At 48.4% G+C, this 19,964-nt stretch overlaps 2 protein-coding genes across 2 annotated transcripts; one reads left to right on the top strand and one right to left on the bottom strand.

Annotated features, from left to right (window-relative positions):
• Positions 1–68: 68 nt before the first annotated feature.
• On the top strand, positions 69–1,854 carry phzA (putative serine/threonine protein phosphatase; the record flags this gene model as incomplete). Its single annotated transcript, XM_046082526.1, has 3 exons — positions 69–1,436; positions 1,518–1,670; positions 1,825–1,854. The coding sequence occupies 3 exons, from the start codon at positions 69–71 to the stop codon at positions 1,852–1,854; spliced, it is 1,551 nt and encodes a 516-aa protein (XP_045938483.1).
• Positions 1,855–4,747: 2,893 nt separating this feature from the next.
• LDX57_000882 (G1/S-specific cyclin) lies at positions 4,748–6,079 on the bottom strand (the record flags this gene model as incomplete). Its single annotated transcript, XM_046082527.1, has 2 exons — positions 4,748–5,791; positions 5,867–6,079. The coding sequence occupies 2 exons, from the start codon at positions 6,077–6,079 to the stop codon at positions 4,748–4,750; spliced, it is 1,257 nt and encodes a 418-aa protein (XP_045938484.1).
• Between the last annotated feature and the right edge of the window lie 13,885 nt (positions 6,080–19,964).

Raw genomic sequence — 19,964 nt, forward strand, 5'->3', positions numbered from 1 at the left:
CACCCCCTCCCTCCCTTTCATCTGATTGTCCACCGTCAAGCTTGGCAGACATTCAGCCCGTTGCAGCAATGGGTCAGTCGCATTCCAAGGGCAACTCCGGCCCTGGAGACTCGTTGCAGTCTTACCCATCCTTCTCTCGCTCCGACACCAAGGAGTCCATCCGATCTCTTCGCGGCTCCATTCGCTCCAAGATCCGCAACAATGATAGCCCACGAGGTTCCACTTCCGCCCTGTCTCGAACGGAAAGCCAGACAGACAAGTCGGACGCCGGGTCGGTCAGGTCGGTCAGGTCGGTCGGCAGTCGACGCAGTTCCACAAACATGAGCGCTCAATCCCCGGCTGCAGACGACTCCACCGCCGGTCTCGACGCACCGGAACCTCCTCCCTCCCCTTCGTTGTCGAACAGCCTGAAACGAGGCCATAAAGATGTGAACGCGATGCAGCAGAGCGGTGAAGTCGACCATGTCTCCGATGCCCCCCCGACCGCCGGTGCTGCCCCCACTGGATCCTCGCAGGCCGTCGGCGAATCCATCCTGATCAAACGGGAGGGTCAGTTGAATCCGATCCTAGACTTCATCATGAACACACCGCTGGAGGCCGCCTCCTCGCCCGGAATGGGAATGGGTGCACTCAAGTCCATTGACCTGGATGACATGATCACTCGTCTTCTCGATGCCGGCTATTCGACCAAGGTCACCAAGACTGTTTGCCTCAAGAATGCAGAGATCACGGCCATCTGTACCGCGGCTCGGGAGCTTTTCCTGAAGCAGCCTGCCTTGTTGGAGCTTTCGGCACCCGTCAAGATCGTGGGAGACGTGCATGGCCAGTACACCGACCTTATCCGACTGTTCGAGATGTGTGGATTCCCGCCGACATCCAACTACCTTTTCTTGGGCGATTATGTGGATCGTGGCAAGCAGAGCTTGGAGACCATCCTCCTCCTCCTTTGCTATAAGCTCAAATACCCCGAAAACTTCTTCCTTCTCCGCGGCAACCACGAGTGCGCCAACGTGACCCGAGTGTACGGTTTCTATGACGAGTGTAAGCGACGTTGCAACATCAAGGTGTGGAAGACCTTCATTGATACCTTCAACTGTCTACCTATTGCGTCTATCGTAGCTGGCAAGATTTTCTGTGTCCACGGCGGACTTTCCCCAAGTCTCTCGCACATGGATGATATCCGTGGTATTGCCCGTCCGACGGATGTGCCCGATTACGGTTTGCTGAATGATCTTCTGTGGAGTGATCCTGCCGACATGGAGGAAGACTGGGAGCCAAACGAGCGTGGAGTAAGCTATTGCTTTGGAAAGCAGGTCATCATGAATTTCTTGCAACGACATGATTTCGATTTGGTGTGTCGAGCGCACATGGTAGTCGAAGACGGCTATGAGTTTTACCAGGACCGGATCTTGGTGACGGTGTTTTCTGCGCCTAATGTAAGTGGATACAATGTCTCCTGCAAAGACGTTGCATATCGTTCTTAGGTTGTGAACTTTTGGCTAACGGTGTCTTCCTAGTACTGCGGTGAATTCGATAATTGGGGCGCTATCATGTCGGTTTCGGGGGAGTTGTTGTGTAGTTTCGAGTTGCTTAAACCGTTGGATTCTACGGCCCTAAAGAACCATATTAAAAAGGGACGGAATAAGCGCAACAGCATGCTGAGCAGTCCTGTAAGTTTTGTCCCTTGCTTGGATTGCTTTCCTTTTCCTTTTCGCCAAGGACCAACGCCCGCTTCCTTGTGCAACCCTGCCGAGAGATTTGTGTCCTCGGAGGCACCCTTCTGTCTTGGCTTTTTGGGAATCCGATTGCTGACCATGAATGTAGCCTGCAACTGTGTCGGCACAAAGTTATTAGACGTCCTGGTGATGTCGCGCCAAGAAAACCCGCGTCCGCCATATGTCACCGTCGAAGCGATCTGGGCTTTTTCCAATTAATTTTTTTTTTTTAAAAAAAAAAAAGGAAGGAAAAGAAAAAGCCCGCCATGATCAAACATTTGCCGTTCACCGTCCTAGTCGATTCGGATTCAATGATCGCACTATACGATGTCGGCGCAGCTCCTCCTGGGGACTGTCCGGTCAACACGCATCGCTCAGGTCCCAGAGGATTCTGCACTGCGACGCAGCGATGCCGGCATTTCCCATCAGAAGTCGCTTTGCTTGTCACAGACAACAAGGCTTGGCAGAAACGGCAAGTGGCAGGTCCGTCGTCTTGTCCGTAACCATCAAAGGGCCTGTGAAATAACCCAATTTGCCCGAGCCGTGAAATGGGAGGTCGTCCAGCTGGGAAGATGATCTTTTGTTGATGATAAGTCTGCGCGGGACATTGATGACTCTGTTTCTTTCATTCTCTTCTCTTTCTAATCTTTTCATTCGTTCGCATGCATACGATGAGGGCAGATTCTGCGTACAAAGGAGGCTATCACTGTCTTATGAAAACCTGCTGATGCGGGGCAAGAAAGCGATGACCAGTGTCTTGTTTTGCTCTTTTTCTTTTCTTTTTCTCTGTTCTTGCTGCTTTCTATGGCTCTCATCTCGTATTCATGCCTTTGCCTCCCTCTCACAACGAAATGGTTTGACGCGTCATGATACATGAACCGGCGGATAAGCACATATGGGCTGTCTTTTCTTCTTCTTACGTTGATCACGTTTATCGGTGCCTGTCTTGTCTATCTGTTATGCCTGCATGGAAACATGGTGAGATCTTCTTTATTCATGGCTGTTGATTAGATTTTTCGTTTTTTTTTTTTTTCTTTCTTAATCAGGGAATCAGAATACATGGCGTTGTTGATGTTCTTTTCTTCTTGAGGGTTATTTGAGCAGAATGTTCTTTTAGTTTTATTATTATCATTGTTGCTTTTTATTTTCTCTACTATTGCACAACATTGCTGTCTGGCATGAATACCTATCTATCTATCCCATCTCTCGTGAATGGGTCAATTCAAGAATTCATTCTCTTCATCTTCCTTTAGTTGAAAGAAATGTTTGTATCTGGTTTGGTTTAGCTTGAGATGGGATGAATTAAATGTTGCTAACTAGCTGGGCTTCCTCAGAACGATCTGTAACTGCTTACTAACTACGAACCCTTGCTTTTCTTGCTTTATATAGCAGAAAAGTAGGTCATGAGTTGCCTCTGTCTCCTGAGTTTTTATATATAAGTGTATGCACATACAAGAAGCAATAACCTATGGGCATGTATGTAGCTCAGCTGATTCAATCAAATCTACCTTCCAAAACCAGAACACAATAAACAGAGTTAGCCAGTGAATGAACACTGACACTGAACACAACACCAAGTCAGATATACAGTACATACAACATACATACATAAATAAACACGCTATCTACCATCACCATGCATAGATCGTAAGAGCGATCAAGGTCTATCTATCTATACTTCCTATCCTATCCTATCCTATCCTATCCTATCCTATCCTATCCTATCCTATCCTATCCTATCCTATCCTATCTATCCGTACAGGATAAATAAAGTAAAGGGAGACGAGAGCCCAAGACGCCAGTCAGCCAGTCATCAAGGCGGAAAGGAAGGTCAAAGAATACCTATCTATCTATACCTTACCTATACCTATATGATTCTCTGTAGAGAACACCAAGCGAGCGTCTACTTCTACTTTTGGTGATTTATGGAGTCTATGTGATTTACTGTTTTATACATTGATTGATTGAAGCGATTGATCATTTACGAACTTGGTTTCGCTGTTTATATCAAACAACAAACAATAGACATCAGCACTACTCCCTCCTTATCGGATTTACGGAGTAAGTGCACGAAGGGACAGAAAGCTTCATGCTCAGGCGGGAGATCATACGAACGGAGAACAACTAGAAATGCCAACCTATCTTAGAAACTAGTGATCAAACAAATAGAATATCTTCGTTCTTTCTCTTTGTTTATTTATCTCCAACTATCATTAAATAACAAAGCCATGGTACCCTTTTTTTTGAGGATTTTAGGTATGTATTGGTAATGTATCAATATGTTCGTCTCTCCTGCACTGACTTCACTTTTTTTGGGTGAATTTTTTTCCTGTTCGGTGGTCTTTTTTCTGCTTTTTTTGGAGCGGACCTTTCTCTCCATCAGTCAAGAATTCCGAACGATACGGGTATTTCCAATATGTAATCCCGCTCGCATATGTGTACATCGCACATGGGAGGGTGGGAGAATGAGGCCACATTAAAATGTCTGGATAGGGGAGAAGAGGGGATGTGTTAAGGGGAAGAAAGGGGGAAATGGGGGCAAAGGAATAAAGGTAACAAATCGAATCAACCTCGGACAATGTCTCTGCATGGACCTGAAGGCATCGCTAAACTGAGAAATGAATTTGCAACTCCACACATGGCTTTGAGAAACGGAAAAGGGGAAAATCTCAAAATCGGAAGAAAAGAAATGCAATCTGACTCGAACGGCTCGCGCTTGCAATGCTAGATATATGAATAAAAGAAGTAGATGCAACTTGGGCGAACCCAAGGGATGATGAGATTGAATGAAACAGGAAAATGGGTATGCAATGTTAAAGGAAAGAGACACAAGGAAAATGGGTTTTCCCAGCAGTGTTTTCTCAAAACAACTGAACTGGGTTGTTGATTCAGATTTCAATGATAGACGATAAGATCATGTGAAAATATTGCACAATATGCAAAAGAGAAAAAGAAGTCGAAGTGGTCTGATATTATTGGTCATGAATATTGACCCACTTCAGAAGTTGTTTCCCTCGATGGGTTGGTTCAATTCAGTAACCAGTGCTGAATCCCACCTGAGGTTGAAGGAATTGTTGTGGTTGGGTGAATGTGGCCTCGGGTTGATAGACCTGAGAGCTCACATACTGCATGCTAGGGGGAGGAGTCGGAGATGGGGAGCAGGCACTGGTACCAGCAACCCCCTTAACGAAGTGGGGGTTAGCACCGTTGGCATAGGCCTCGGTCTCCGGAGTGATGGGCGGCGTGATGTAGCCATGGGGCATGCTTGAAGGGTGCGTCTTCTGGGGGGTAGCAAGGCCCATTTCGCCCTCATACGGCTTGGATTCCGTGGTGACGTCCGAGGGTGGGCTCGGAGGGGTGTAGCTCGCAATGGAGGCCTGGCGGGCCAGGAACTGCTCCAGGATCTTAGAGACCCGGGAGTAGTGGGTCGACGAGTACTTCCGGGACAGCACCTGCGAAGGCTGGTGAAGCTGTTGAGAGAGACCAACCAAGGTCATGGAGTCGTATTGCGAGGCCCATTCGGTGTGACGGGGTTGTGGCCGGTTGAGAATGCAACGGGACAGCGCCAACGAGGCCCGCGCAAGGTCCGACGACGGCTTCGAGACAAATTCCCGGTGGAACAAAGAGATCTCCGAGATGTACAAAGCCATGTGCTCGACCTCGGGGTCGTAAGGGGTGTCGAGGACGGCAACCTGAAGGAAGCTGTCCACGGTGGGGTGGCCAATGGTCCAGCCCAAGGTCTGCAGAACGTGCCACTCCATCTGAACGAACATATCGTCATCATACAGGGAGCAACACATCGACTTCAGCTCCTTGATGGTAGGCACACGGTCCTTCTTGTCACCATACTTGGCCGCAATGAGCAGAGCAGCACACCCGACCAATTGATAGTGTCTCTTGTAGACGACACGCTTGGAGCAGTATCTATCGAGCAGGTTGATGGTCAAGAACAGCGTCGAGGGGAGGAGCTGGAAGGCGGTATGGGCTTCGATGAGGAAGTCCAGCAGGTAAGGGCGCATGAACCATTGGATTTCGGTTTGAATATCGATGGATTCGACGTCAGGAAGCGTGGCAGCCTAAAGGCATATATTTCGTTAGTCTTCCGTTGACACCTTGCACTTGCTGAAGGGGGTATGGAAAGGCAAACCGACATCCATGTCCAGCATGTGCGACAGAATGTCATCACGCAACTCCTCGCTGGCCACTCGGGACAGCTCGTCGGCGATGGCATACTGACGCTCGCGAGCGATCAACTTGGCATGCTCCTTCGGGTCCATGCGAGGAGCAGGGAAATCGTCATACGACTCCACGAAGAAGGTATCGCAAGGCTGGTAGCTGGAGGTGGGACGCTTCTGGTAGGCCATGGTGTCGAAAGTGAAGAACACAAGCAACAGATATCAATCCCGTTATTATTAAAGAGTGCACCTGATAAGAAACAGTTTCTATCAGGGAACGACGGAATTAAGAGAGTGACAGTCGTCAATGAATTAGTATGGAATAATGAGTGGAATTAGTTGGGCAATATTAAGGAACGGCCAGTAAGACGACGATAGTCTGGAATACTGGAAGCAACGAAGTGGTCAGACAACCTGTGGGAAGAGGCGTTGAAAGGCCGGAGCTATTAAAGAGAAATTATTAGTAAAGTCGTAAGATGGACGATTAAAAAAGATCACTATGAAATCGTAGTAAAGATCGAACAAGTCTGTCAAGACAAGGAAATAACAAAAGAGAGTGATGAACGATAGGCAAGGAAGGATCCAAAAGAACAGAAGAAAAGAGCGTTGAGGATGAAAGGGAAGTCTCCTGGGAACAAGAGAATACTAACCCAGATAAAAGGCCTTCGGGCAGAGGGCACGATGCAACCCTTACCGTGACGGCGTGTCTGGCATCTAGGCTGGGACAAGACGCAGGAATGATCCGTCAAGTTGACTCTGGAGGATACCAGTCCAAAAGGCGAAGGACGACTGAACGTCTTCGCCCTAGGAACCAGTGCTTGAACTTGCAAGTCTATGTGCACTCCCGGAATGTGGAACGGAGCACAGGCACGAAACCCTGCCAAGGGATAGGGAGATCGTCAGGGGGGGAAATGGAAAGGCAAGTAAAAAGAATGATCACAACGTACGGTTATTGGTCCAGTGTCTGTTCGTGCAGCCGTTCTCGTGTGTACAAGATCGAAAGGCGAGGGAAGTCGTGAGGTGTTTTTAAAGATCCCGATTCCACATCGAATGAACGGAGTGAAGTCGAGGCTGGATTAAGGGGAGAAAGAATATCTGTCTCCTAATGGAACAAGACAAGTCAAGTTAGCCAGCCAATCCTTTCCAATCGTCAGTTGCTTTGTCTATCATTGCTGTGCACACGAGACCAAGATAACGAAGGGTTGTTGAAGCATCCGGGGTATGTGATGGGCTTGGATCGTCAATCCCCAAGTATGCAGATAACCCTACACATTCTTCCCACACACACCCTTGAAGAACCCCTTTAATCGATTTCCGTGAAAGACAACAGGTTGTTCCAGTTCTTCTGACGACAACATAATCCGTTGATATATTTCAAATTCGTGCAGGAAGGGTTTGAACTTCGACACCGATTGATATCTGTACAACTTTCCGTGCCCCTTTCCACCAGCCATTGTCCATGTGTTCCAAAGAGGGCGACCAATTGCTCGAGCCAATGCCAACCATCCAAGCCATACGAAGTGGCAGGTATCAATGCAGCGAAGGTTGAATCCATTGCGTTCGTCTTGGAAGCTTCGGTGCCCGAGGGGGTCGAATTGCGGCCAACTCCGAGGTTCTCAGACAATTACCGATGCCGCTCTCGAATTTCATTTCACCGGGTACTCGAGGTATTCGAATATGAAAGCTCACTGGGCTGAGCTCGGTAGAAGAGCAGAGGAGGGCCAGATATTATTCCAATCTTCCGGGGTGCACAACCCATTCGCACGCCATGGTCTCAGAGACGCAACGCCGGGGAAAAGAGGGGGAATTGACCAAGGAAGGAAAACTTTTCTCTCGCTCACCTCGCAAAATATCACCGCAAGAACCAAATCATGCACAATGAAAATGGAAGAACGAAATAAACGGAACCCTTTTTGCTGCTCTTCTAACCGGCAGGAGCTGAATCAGGGGAACCAACTGTCGTTTCCGGATGGGACGGCGGCAGTCAGATAGGGGTGAGGCAGGGAGGAATCGCCGTTTGAGCTAACAAACGTCGAATAAGCGAGAACGTCGAAGCAGGAAAGCTGACGGACACGGCTCGACTGGAGAGCTGGTGCAGCGGGCGAAAGATGAGGGTCGACAGATATAGGAGTATCGTCAACGGACTCTTGTCTTGCGGGCCGGTAGACCAGTCTCAGATCTCTCCGAAAGAATTGGCGGGCGGCAGGTAAAGGGGGAGGAGGAGAGGAAGGAGGAAAGGGAGGAGAGGTGAAGGAAGAAGAAAAGGAGGAGGAGAAGAAAAGAAGAGGAGTTGGGGAATCTCTCTCTCTCTCCAGGCGGGTGTAGAAGAAGAAAAGAAAAGACGAGAATAAGAGATGGGACGAGCCACAGATAGTTTAGAACGGGAAGGCTCGAGAAAGTCCGTATTGTAATGTACGCTGTCGGGTACCAGGTATTGTCATCAATACCATTTGTCATTTAAAGGTACTTCCATAGGTACTTACCAGTATGTATGTACTATACATAGGTACATACAGTATGTTTCATCTCGTCGCAGTTCATCCCTCTCGACCCGTCCGGCGTTGGCTGAGAGGGCTGGTCGCCTCTTAGCCCGGTTGTCCCTCGAATTGACCTCGACAGGAGTCGACATAAAGCTTACAAACAAAATGTGTGAGACAACCTAAGCCGACAGATTGACAAGTTCGAAGCTACACTGTCTCATATCGAACCTCCAAAATGCCAACCACCAACGATTCACACTTCAATCAAAAAGAGGTCGGACGCAGGGCTTACAATAATGATTAATTACCGGATCTTACGGCAAGTTGGGTTGGTCCCAGGATTTGTACTGCTTGGACAAGTCCCCCGTACCGACGGTCAATAGGCAATAATAACCATGATAATTAATATTAAATAGTAGAGCACGACAGGGAATCTGCCTCACGCGGCCTGAGCCCGAAAACAGTGGCCCTTACTGTATGAGCGAAAGTCAAATACCCTGCGCCCGTAAGGACCTCCCAGTCCCTATGTACAGGTACAAACCAGGTACACGCCCTCCGGTGGTACGGCGTACTGCAATCCAGGTACCGTACGGGTTTCTCAGCCATTGGGAGAAGATGATGCAGTATCCTACAGTGCACTTCTACTTCGTGATTATTCTCGACTCCTTTGTCCTCATCCATGAGGGGTAGTTTCGTGACTGTTCTTTTCTTTATTGCATGAACGCCGACCTGGTACGTGGAGGGGGAACGATCCCTGGGTCCCCCTCGAAGTATGGGATGACGGGGGGGTGCTTCCAGGTTGTGATACTGGCTGGCAGGCTATTGCCACCCCATTTCTGCCCTTTCCGGCGCTCCTCGTATACACTGAGCACAGGAGGCAGCAAGACGAGTGGCCTTTGTTCGAACTTTCCAAAGACTAACCTGCACGGCGTTTAGCACCAGCACTCCTTCGGGTGGGCTTCGGAGTGGGGTGATCTCCGCCCTTCTCGGCCACTCTTCACCAGCCATTTCGCTCCCTGATTCAGGCCAGGAACACCTCGGGTCCTTGGCCGCTGGGAGGTTTTTCCCTGCTCGTCTTGCTCGTTTGATCTTAGTCGATATTCATTTCCCCTCTCTTTGGTTTTTTGAAGATGACTAAAGAATTCACGATCATCTCTTGGCTCTCTTTACTGTAGAGGCTGCGTCACTACGCCCGCACTACTGTAGTCAGCATTGGTGCTTTCACGACAGGCTACACTGCAGTGATAACATGGTCATTTATGATTCTGTTGGGTGGTGGTTATCGTCATCGTAGCAATGATCCATAATAATGCTGCCAATATCAATACGGCGTAGTTGACGAGCAGCGACAGCTAACGACTAGTCATCCGACCATTGCTACAAAGTAGGGGTTTAGTCCCTTTGGCGTATGACCTAGTAGAATGGCGGTGGAACGGTGACACAATATGGGTAATGACAATTAATCCTAAGTATAATTTTGAGAGAGGAGATATCAGAACCGCTGGCAATCAATTAATCAATCATTGCCTAGTACGGAGCACTGGGAGCCTTATAATTTCTCATCTTCAAATACTGTAATTAGTTAGTTAACCCCGATGCTCTGTCATCGCCCGCTTGTCCTTGCCTATCATCGATCACTGATCATTTGTCCATATTGCAGTAGGTCAAACAACCCTGTCTAGTCTAATTCGAGCATAACATAAATGCGGCCGGCCATTTGACGACGACATTTTGACTACCCACAAAACTGCGGAGTTGCCGGCCTAGTCTTTTTTATTTTTTTGGCCTTCTCTTTTTCAGCTGCTGACGGCCCCGTAATACTCGACGGTGGTTCGCATTTTCCTCGGTAGCTGTCCAGGGAACTCGCCCGACCAGTGTCCACTGTATGACATGGTATGTTCTTCGTATGTATGTATGTATGTACGTATGTTGAAGTGTACTCAGGTACTCTATTCCGTACTTGAAGGTACTCCGTCTTCTCCATACATACAGCCGGTCGCGTCCCAGCGTCGTCGACGGGCGTCATTGATTGCTGACTGGCTCACCAGCAGAATGGCTCTGACCACCGTCGACTTGGTCGCGTTTCTCTGCCGCCAGTCACAGCCTCTCGCCCATTGAACCTCGTCTCTCCTCATCCGAAGAATGACGAACTCTGTGCGCCTTTCGCTGAACCGCCTGCGCCCGTCTCTTCTTTGTCTTGAAGCGATTGGAAAAATCTAGGCCTGTCCCCATGCACAGAACACATCTCAGATAGAAAGAAACAGAGAAGCTTCGATTTCGAGAAACATATCAAATCCACAGTTACAGCAAAGTCAATGATGCGTGTCAAGGAGATAAACACGGCAACAATCCATGGTACGCACAAAGCGCCTGTTTCGCGTGCAATCGGTTCCGTGGGCGCGCGTCAACAACACGCTCAGGTTTGCTGGTTAAGTTACTAAGATTGGTTATGGTTTATTCAACAATTGTGCATTAACCTAGTTGGAAACAAAATGCAGGGGGGGTTCAAGAGGTCTTCTTTTTGTTTGGATTGTCAGCCAAGGAACGCGCTACCGACTATCGATCAACGTCCAGGGAACGGGATTGCGGCGTGATCAATCCGGCCTTATATCAACGAAACTAATGATGATGGGGAGGTGTGTACAGCTAGGGGTGTACGGTACTTTCTCCCAGGGCCTTTCCAGCACCTGCACATGCTCTCATCAAGAATGAATCGAGACCCAATCGAATCGAGGGTGTGGCTGTCAGTTCCAAGACATGTCATTCGATCCTGATCATCGGGACCCCTCTGGCTTTGTCTTGGGGACTGCGGGGAGAATACCACCCTCATTCCTTCTCTTTTTGTTGTTCGGCACAGGCCTGCAACTGTGTACGTCGTAGTTCCGGGATGGACCCCCCTGACCAAGTATGGATATTCGCAAACAGAACCACTTCCTGCATCGGTGATGGATCATGATTACGACCAAGGGATTCCGCCCATCCACCCCCCGCAATATGGTGATCGGCCAATGGAGTCGGCGGATGCGTTCAACCGTTAACCAGTGACACGCAGTTCTGTAACAGTCACGTCCCGGATGAACCGGTCGTGTCTATAATTGTCGACGCTCCTCGTCCAGTCAATTGCGTGCGCGCTTTTCGACGGCTTCGTTGGACGGCGCAGTGTTACCTCGACCGGTTGACTCCTTATCATCCGCATGGGGGAAGAAGGGAATACTGTACGGTGGACGGTCCCAGTAGTTACCGGGGGGGAGACACGACAAGTTATCGTACCTCAAAGCAAGGGAGTCCAGTGACTGGCTAAAAGGTCACATTACATCATCTACACTACCGCGTCTGACTCCATTGTTGAACTTTGCCATCGTTTACTCCGTCTCCATCTGACGGTCTTCGCCACACCGAATGTGGGGAAAGGCATTAGATCCTGATCATCCTGGGTCCAGAATATCGCAATCAGAGAGCGTCGACCTACCGAGACGGTTTAGTAACGACCAACAAGGTAATATTGCATACATTCAGCTGTTCTGATTTTCTCCATCTGAGAACTCGGCTGTGGCTGATGTGGCTGGCCATGGTTACTTGTCTCCCGCCAAGCCTCGTCGCTGTTGCATCGCGGTGGCTCTCTTATCCCTGCCTGCGCTGGAACTTCACATTTGTGCCCGTAAACTAAATGAAACCTCCTTCCTTACTTGATTTTGGGGGCTGATCGTCGCCGCCAAACTTCCTTTGTCGCACCGGGTCGACCTCGGAATGCATGTGCAGCTCATCCGTGGTACGTTGCTTTTAGAAGGCGGGAATGCTGAACATCTATGCCCTTCTAGATTCATCATTGGATTCCCAACCCGACCGACCCCTTAACTATCGTAGATTTTCTTCTTCCGTATCATTATTGTTTTCAAACTAGAGCAGATGATCCATCGACGGGCCTTTAGATTTCGGCTCTCCTACGCCGTATGTATAATCAAATAAAGGGGGGCGCAAAAGGGGCACCACTAGCAAGGATGTTTGCCTCCCTCCCCCCAAGCCTCCTCTATTTCCAGCCGATCGCGGGTTTTAGTAGCCCGTATTCATAATTTACTCGTGTACGGCGTAGGGGAAAGGGAGCCTAAAGGAATAAACCTTGACAGCGCACCAGGGAGGAAGGAGAAGGATCGAATGCGGCATTCGTGAGACCTCGCCTCCTCGAGGCAGTGCGCATGTTTTCCTTGTCATACTGTAGGTACATACAAACATTACTCATAGTTTACTGGCCATCTCAATAAAGGGGTGGAGGATCGGTTCATCCGTTCAAAGTAACCCTGACCCGAATTTGAATTCTTGAAGTCATCACCTTGAAACTGCAGCTGCAGGATTGCTTGATCTTTAGGTTTTTCGTCGGCCCACTAGATCGGCTGGGACTGGACATATAACCATGCAGGTTATATATCTAGAGATCTGGACATGGCCCTCCACCGAAGACCCTCGCAGTCAAAATGTAATAATGGATCGCATGTGCAGGTACAGCACATATACGGGTTATTGACCCAGATCCCGCGACATCATACACATTCACCTACCCCCAATGTCTAATTATCGCGGGTTGCTAAGGGAAGCATCCGTCCGAAAGAGTAGTCCACCCCCTTGCGGCGTACCTGCAGGGAACCCACCAAGGGAAAGCATTAATCATTCAACCTCCATGCCTCCGTCAGAATCCAAGGACCCAATTTCCTCGATGACTATGTACAGTATGCTCTCATTTAACTTGCAGCTGTCCTTGCACTGTGCCGCGCATAATCTTTTCGTCCATACATACTTGGGGTCTCACAGTAGTTTAATTTGTCTGGACCTCGGGGACAACCGTGCATGCCTTCCGTCGTTAAATGGGTTCTGTGTAACCCTGCGCTGTCCTGCATTGTGGTTATGCATGTATGTAGTAATCAGCCATGATCGGTCTCTTTCGATTTCTTTCTTTCCCTCCCATGCAAGGGCATTTTCTAGATTATGGTCATTTGCATATCGTTATTTCTTTGGATGTGGGAATGTTAGATACATATGTATGTTGCTCCATGCATTCGGGCATTTCTTTCGGTTCTGGATAGAGACGGGGAGAAGGCCGGTTGGTATTATTGTCCGTTCGTAAGGTTGAGTCGATTACGCTTAGGTTGGGAAACTGCTGAAAGTAGGTACGAAATTCATAAATACAGAAGGTACACACGGAGTACAAGAGGTCCATACGTATTATAAACTCCGCCGGAGAATGGATGGGTAAGGTAGGTATTTATAGCGGCGCTGTCTCTCGATGTATCAAGTCTCAACACCATTAACCTCAAACTCAAGTTAGATATCTACTATACAAATAATTCCTGCAATTTTTCTCGTATAACTCAAACAATATAAATCTTCTTACGATCAGCCCATTCCCCTCCCCTTTGTCTTCCATACCCTCATACCCATACTCACGAGTACAGGTATCCATACAAAGAACACACCGCATTCGGGTCTGTCTCTTAAGTACTAAATAACTAACTAACTAACAAGACCAGACGAGTTACAAGTTACAATCCACTGCGGATCTTGAAAGAGGAAAAAAAATTCATCTCCGACCATCCTCCTTTCCCAATTCTGATGTCCCACTACTCCGTAGTTGCTACTAGGTCAAGCGGATTTGCCCTCGCCCACTTTGCGTTAATCACCCTTGCCACAGTGCGTCCGGTCCCAGACGCTTTTCAAGGCAGCAGTGGAAACGGTTATATAATGCCGGTGTGTTGCCTTGCGGAGTACACCCGTTGGTTGCGAGGAGTCTGCCCGCATGTCCGCTCTCTCTGCTTGTGTGGAAAGTCGGAACCAGTACAGCTTAAACCACAGGTCTAGCTGGACTGGGCTGAATTTACCGGTTTTGTCTACCTCTTATGTATTCATGTTATCGACATTGGAGATACCTAGACTGTAGGTGTTCCGTATGACAACAACTCAAGATTCAGGACTCAAAAGTCAAGACACAAGCACTCGTACGACAACAGACGAATCGAATCAAAAATTATATAATAACGCTACCAACGGAAAGGATGTTGCGGGCCCCGCTGTTCCGACATTCTGGTCCACTTCTTTTTTTTTTTTTCTCTTGCACTTTTCTTGTTCGGGGGAGCGAAATTGCTTCGGTTTGCGACGTAATAGGTAATTATTTCAATCTTCAGTTTTGCGTACTTATGGCATACGGATACTAAGCGGTGGATTTCATTGAGAGTCCCGTCGTCATGTATGTATGTATGGCGGTCGGGTTTAACGGGTATTCTGCGATACCAGCTCTTCCTAGTACCTATTCGTAGTGGACTTGGTCCTACGGAGTACTGGTATGTGAAAGTACTAGTAGCTAGTAGGGCTGTATTATCTGGATCAAGTGGATCAAATAGCACAGAAAAAAAACGAGAAAGAGACGGAGAGAGGGCAAGACAAGCTGTCAAAATAAAATAGGTCGGCTGTACAGTATTGGCGAGGTATTCTAGAAGGATTAAAGAACACTACCTGCTTGTCTGCGTCTACGAGTGATGGATGGTGATGGCTCTGCTGCATATCAAGTATCAACTCCATTACTTAGCTACATACATCTATCTGTATATAACACACCATTCGCTGGATAACATCACCTAGTTGCAGGTTATAGAGACTTGGATCAATCAGACCCTACAGGTCTCCCGGATCCAATAGCTTTCTCCTAGACCAGCGATCGGTGCATATTGCGTTTCGTTATGCGTCAGCCATCAAGTATCAAGTCTACCTGTCCATTCAGTACTGAATTCTGTTCTGTCCTGTTCTATTTCGTTTGTCGCCTCTTTCAGACAGTTTCATTCTGTACCCGTGAATCCCGACCGAGTGATTTTTTTCTCTCCCTACCTACCTAGGTAGTAGTAGGTGCTCCGTACTCCGTACGGTGTAGGTTAGGTGTACGCTTCATTTAGGATCCACTTCGGTCTACGTGCAATGGTTCCTAAAGCCAATTTATAGTGCGTTTTCCGCGGTGGTGGACGAGAGAGGCGGTGGTGGTACATAATCGTTGATATCTTTGAAGAAGATGATCGGATATTCCACGATAATTTAGAACTCAAACAATTGGATCGGATCTGTAGATGACGTCCTCTCTCACAGGTTACACAGCCCTAGAACTCAAATATTTTCGGAGCGGCAAGTCTTCAAGAATGGTTCCGAGCTTAAGACGGATCCTGCCAAGGCAAGCAAAGATACTAGGTAACTTACTCCGGCGTAGAGATCTTGAAACTCTTCATCTGAACAGAGATTCCTTCACCGACGCTCCCTCAACAATTGAGGCATTTATCAACCCGCATGCATAGAAATGGATACAAACTACACAGAGAGACAGAAAATTTCTTCCACCCGAGTGGGATGTTATCCACGTTGCCAATTGCCAGACTCCGTACTACTACACCAGGTCCAGCGTAGTCACACGGTTAGTATCCATCCATATCCAACCGACAGCTAAATAAGAAACAAAGCGTCCAGACTGTAGAGCCAACGAGTGCGCCGAAACGCGAAAAGAAAGGTCAGCGTCGCCGAGACAATATGACCTCTTCCGGTATGGCGGTCTTTTTTTTTTTACGGCTGGGGCAGCGGAGGCCGGAGAGCCTCAACCATGGTTCACTATTTCTTTGGCGCTCCTGTTTTTACGGAGGTAGTTTCGTAGGTTCTCGTTCTGACGGCTAGAGCTGGTGTCAGGTTATCTAGTGTTCCTGGTATCGTGGTATGGTCAAGCTATAGGAAATGTCAAGTACCTTAGGGTACTTCGTATCTGTATGGTTAAACCGTACACAGTGTACACCTCCCTACCTATACCGAGATCATGTACCCGTACCACACTAACCTCACCCTGGCTAGCTCGAGATAGGAGTGGGTCCCATTGAGTGTAAATAAACGACTCCACATTCAACCCCAAAGCTAAAAAAGAAACAGAAGAAAGAAGGAAAAGAAAACGATCTTTCAGGCAATGTTTTACTTTTTGGCTGAAGGAAAGGGTCCTTCCTTTCTAGTGTACAGCATATTTAGGATCTCTCGACTGTCTAATGTATATATAGCAAGCCAATGGCCAAAGCCCGCTTACCCATTGTCACACGGTCCCAGAATTTGCAGGGAACCGAGCTTCTTTTTTTTTTATTTCCAAGGCGCGTGGAGATGCAACGTGAAATAAACTGCGCGTTTCTGTGTCCTATTTTCGCCCTTTCCTTTTTTTTCTTACCCAGACCCATGGCGTCATTGATTGACCTCGCGTCCCACGTTTCGGACGCCCGGCCTGCCCGTTGTGGTAAATTGACTTGCGATCATCGAACCGAAATGAGCTTCAGCTTCCAAGATGTTTCTATGATAGATATTTTGGGCGTGTCTCTACGGAGGACTCCGTATTCTATCTATCTCCCTAGCATTCTAGCCTCACACGGTCACACCTAGTCAATGGTAGTGTGGGATGAAATTGAGCAACCTCCTTTTTTGGGTCGTCTCCCTTTTCCCTGCCTGAGCTGACTAACCTCTTTCTCGGATTCTCCCCTGAGGCAGGAAATTGGGGAAATCCTTCTCTCTGTCTCTCAATTTACCCCCATTCGGACATATTGACAGGATCCGACAGCTTCCCTAGAACGCGCTACTTCCAAGCCACGTCTTCCCTTTCCCCCGTCCAACTTCCGTTCCAAGTACTACGCAAGACCCAACATGGCCCGAAGTTCTAAGGGGGGAGAGAAACCGAAAGGGCCCCAGGATGACATAACAAGGCCACTTATTTTCCAAATTGCTCGCCCTCGCAGTTCTTATCCGCGATGCTAGCTTGGCGTGGAAACCGAGAAAAGGGCATCTACGCGCCCTGATTCGACGATCGCGTTCGCTGGACCAATTCCGCGCTTATCCTCCCATCTGGCGTGTTTCCTTTTTATTTTCTCCGGATGATCCTGGTCTAGAGTTAGACGATGGATTTGGGGGGGGGGGAGGACCGGAGTTTCCGTAATCTGGGTCAAATTTCCCCCTGCCTTGTCCTGCCTTGCCCTGGCCTGCCTTGCACCAGTTTACCAGTTTACCACTAACTCAACCGGGGGGAACAGGGTCGAAATCCGGAATTAATCTGTCTTGGTCCGACGATAGTGCATCGGGCTAATCAACTAATAACTAATAATACTGGCCTCGGGGTTCCGTGTCTTTCCAGTCTCCCTGGTTTCGATTATTGCCAACTTACTGGGGGGATCCTTGCCATGTGCCTAAAATAGGTTATATGAAGATAGTCGCAATTTGCATCCGCTGTGGTTCCAGCACATTAGGGGGGAGGTTTGATTTACTTAATCGGTTGTAACTGCGACGCCTGGGCCAGGATTCCGTCAGCCACCTCCTGAACCACAGTCCACAGGTTGATTCGGTTGGTTCTGGACTTGAGTGTCTGATTCATGCCAACAGGATTGTCGTCTGGTGGTTTGGACGCTGCTAGCATGACTAATAATGGACTTAGGAGATGTGCCGACGCCGCGATATCGGATTGTGCACTTGGGATCTTAGCCATCGGTTCTCAATCATCGACATGATCGATCGCTCATTCACCCGTCGGTTAACCTTTCGAGATAACCGTCTTGCCTGAACTTTATCCCACGCTCGACCCTTTTCTTCCAGCGAGACTTCGATCCTCGGGTCCCGTCGACACGACACGATCGAGTCTGGGGCAGCTGCGTGCTACACCTTCTAAGAGTCATGTAAATTGCAACTCGTCGTGGAGTTCTATCTTTGTTCATTGTGTCCGCCCTTGCCATTGGACCGGTGTAAGGTGCAAAGGCTGCAACTTGCGACCATGCGCAAGCCACTTTCATTTGAAATAGAGCACGCCAGAGCCTATCGTCGCGTAAGGGTTAAGCAAGCCGACGAATCCAATTCAAGGAACGTTTTGACGAGCCGGACCATCTAAACTTAGCTGCTTGGTAGAACCATCTCTCGCGACGATTCCGTCAGACTGCGGCTCAGGATGGATGATGCCTATCAAATCGACAGGACAGACACCCCGCACTCCCGCCCAGCCGCGTCGCATCTCAGCTGAACATGGAAGATAAATCCACCGGCGATTTTTTCTGTGGCCAAACTCTCCACTCGGCCCTGCCAACTGGGCTTTGGGAAAGGTTTCTGCCTATCCATTTCCGGTATCACTTACGTCTCTTGTCTCCGTCTTCAGCCTCCACCGTCGATATGCATAAGCTCTGCCCATTCCGTGCGAGAAATCGCCCCCCTCTCCCCTCTCCCCTCTCTTCCCCTCGGTAGGTGGAGTCCTTTCTCTTCCCTGCAGCGTCAAGTCCATCATCGGCATCCTATCAAATCATCCGGGTCGCGAAACTGCGAATCCCTAGTCTTGGATGCGCACCTGCAACTGGGCCTGGGGGGTGGTTGGGTCTGACGTGGCAGTCCTCTGTTCTGGACCCGACCTATGAACAGTCGATTATCGCTGATACGGCATATCTAGTCAATGCAACTAGGCTTGCGTCTGCATGTATTCATGTTCCAACATACCCGATAACTTGATTTTTCTGCCCTTGTCTTTACAGGGGAATTCATGAAAAATCAAATTGCCTTTCTTTCGTGGTCTCTTACTGTCCAACTGTTCGCTTGTCATATGCGCATAGCACCTGCCTTCCATGCGTCCTGCTTATGCGGAATATGTACAGTACAATTGCCCGCGTTGAAAGCATTGGTGGAATGCATTCCACCCTCCAGAGTATCCATGGCTCGATGCTTGACTGCCTATGCGTGTAACGCAATTCGTATACGGCAAGTCTTCGCCATTACGCCCTGGTCCCTGTCAGCACTTGTTTGTTGTCAATGGGATGGTTGATGAATTACTCGATTAGGTTGTCGAGGGCTCTTTTGTTTGCCACGATTGTTTCAATTGTGTCTTTGTACTTCGTAGAGAGGTCGGAGGAGTGGGTTCTTTGGATTGCTTATTGTGACTGCGTCTGTTTCAATTGGCAATTAGGATCATTGAGATGCAAAGGATTGACAATGGCTTTCTAGGCAGGACTGTTAGTTAATGGGGGCGTTGACTGCGCTGGATGAGGATATGTCTGTATCTGCAGTTTGCGAGTAGGAACTGTATGTGGCGCTAGCAAATCAAAACGATATATGAAATCATGTTCAATGAAAGATTTGACATCCAACTGGCTTTTGAATATAAGCACTGTATTTCTTTGACGCAATCTACATTCGTTTCTAGCAGAGTGGTACTATATATTGCTCGGTCATTGATAACCGGGGTCTGAGATGCCCTAGTCTTGGTTTTACCTGGATAGAAAGCAGCTGAATCCTTTCCTCATAGACACATCATTAACTCAGATAAAACAAACAATTAGATCATGAATGTCCTGTCTGAAGCGACAGAGTCCATTGTATAGACCAGACCAGTCACGTGCCACCGATGGTGGTGGAACCTCCGCGGCGCGCTAAAAATTGTTATCCAAAAAAAAAAAAAAAGGTCGAGCGACATCAAATCCACCACCCCAGACGACCCTCCCCTCAATTTCCTAGACATTAACGCTTCATCGGAATGATTGTCTAGCGGTCGGCTCTACACGTCGAGCCGGGTAGGTTATTGTCAAATC

The sequence above is a fragment of the Aspergillus melleus genome (genome assembly GCF_016097325.1).
Source record: "Aspergillus melleus strain CBS 546.65 chromosome Unknown contig1, whole genome shotgun sequence".
Lineage (NCBI taxonomy): Eukaryota > Fungi > Ascomycota > Eurotiomycetes > Eurotiales > Aspergillaceae > Aspergillus > Aspergillus melleus.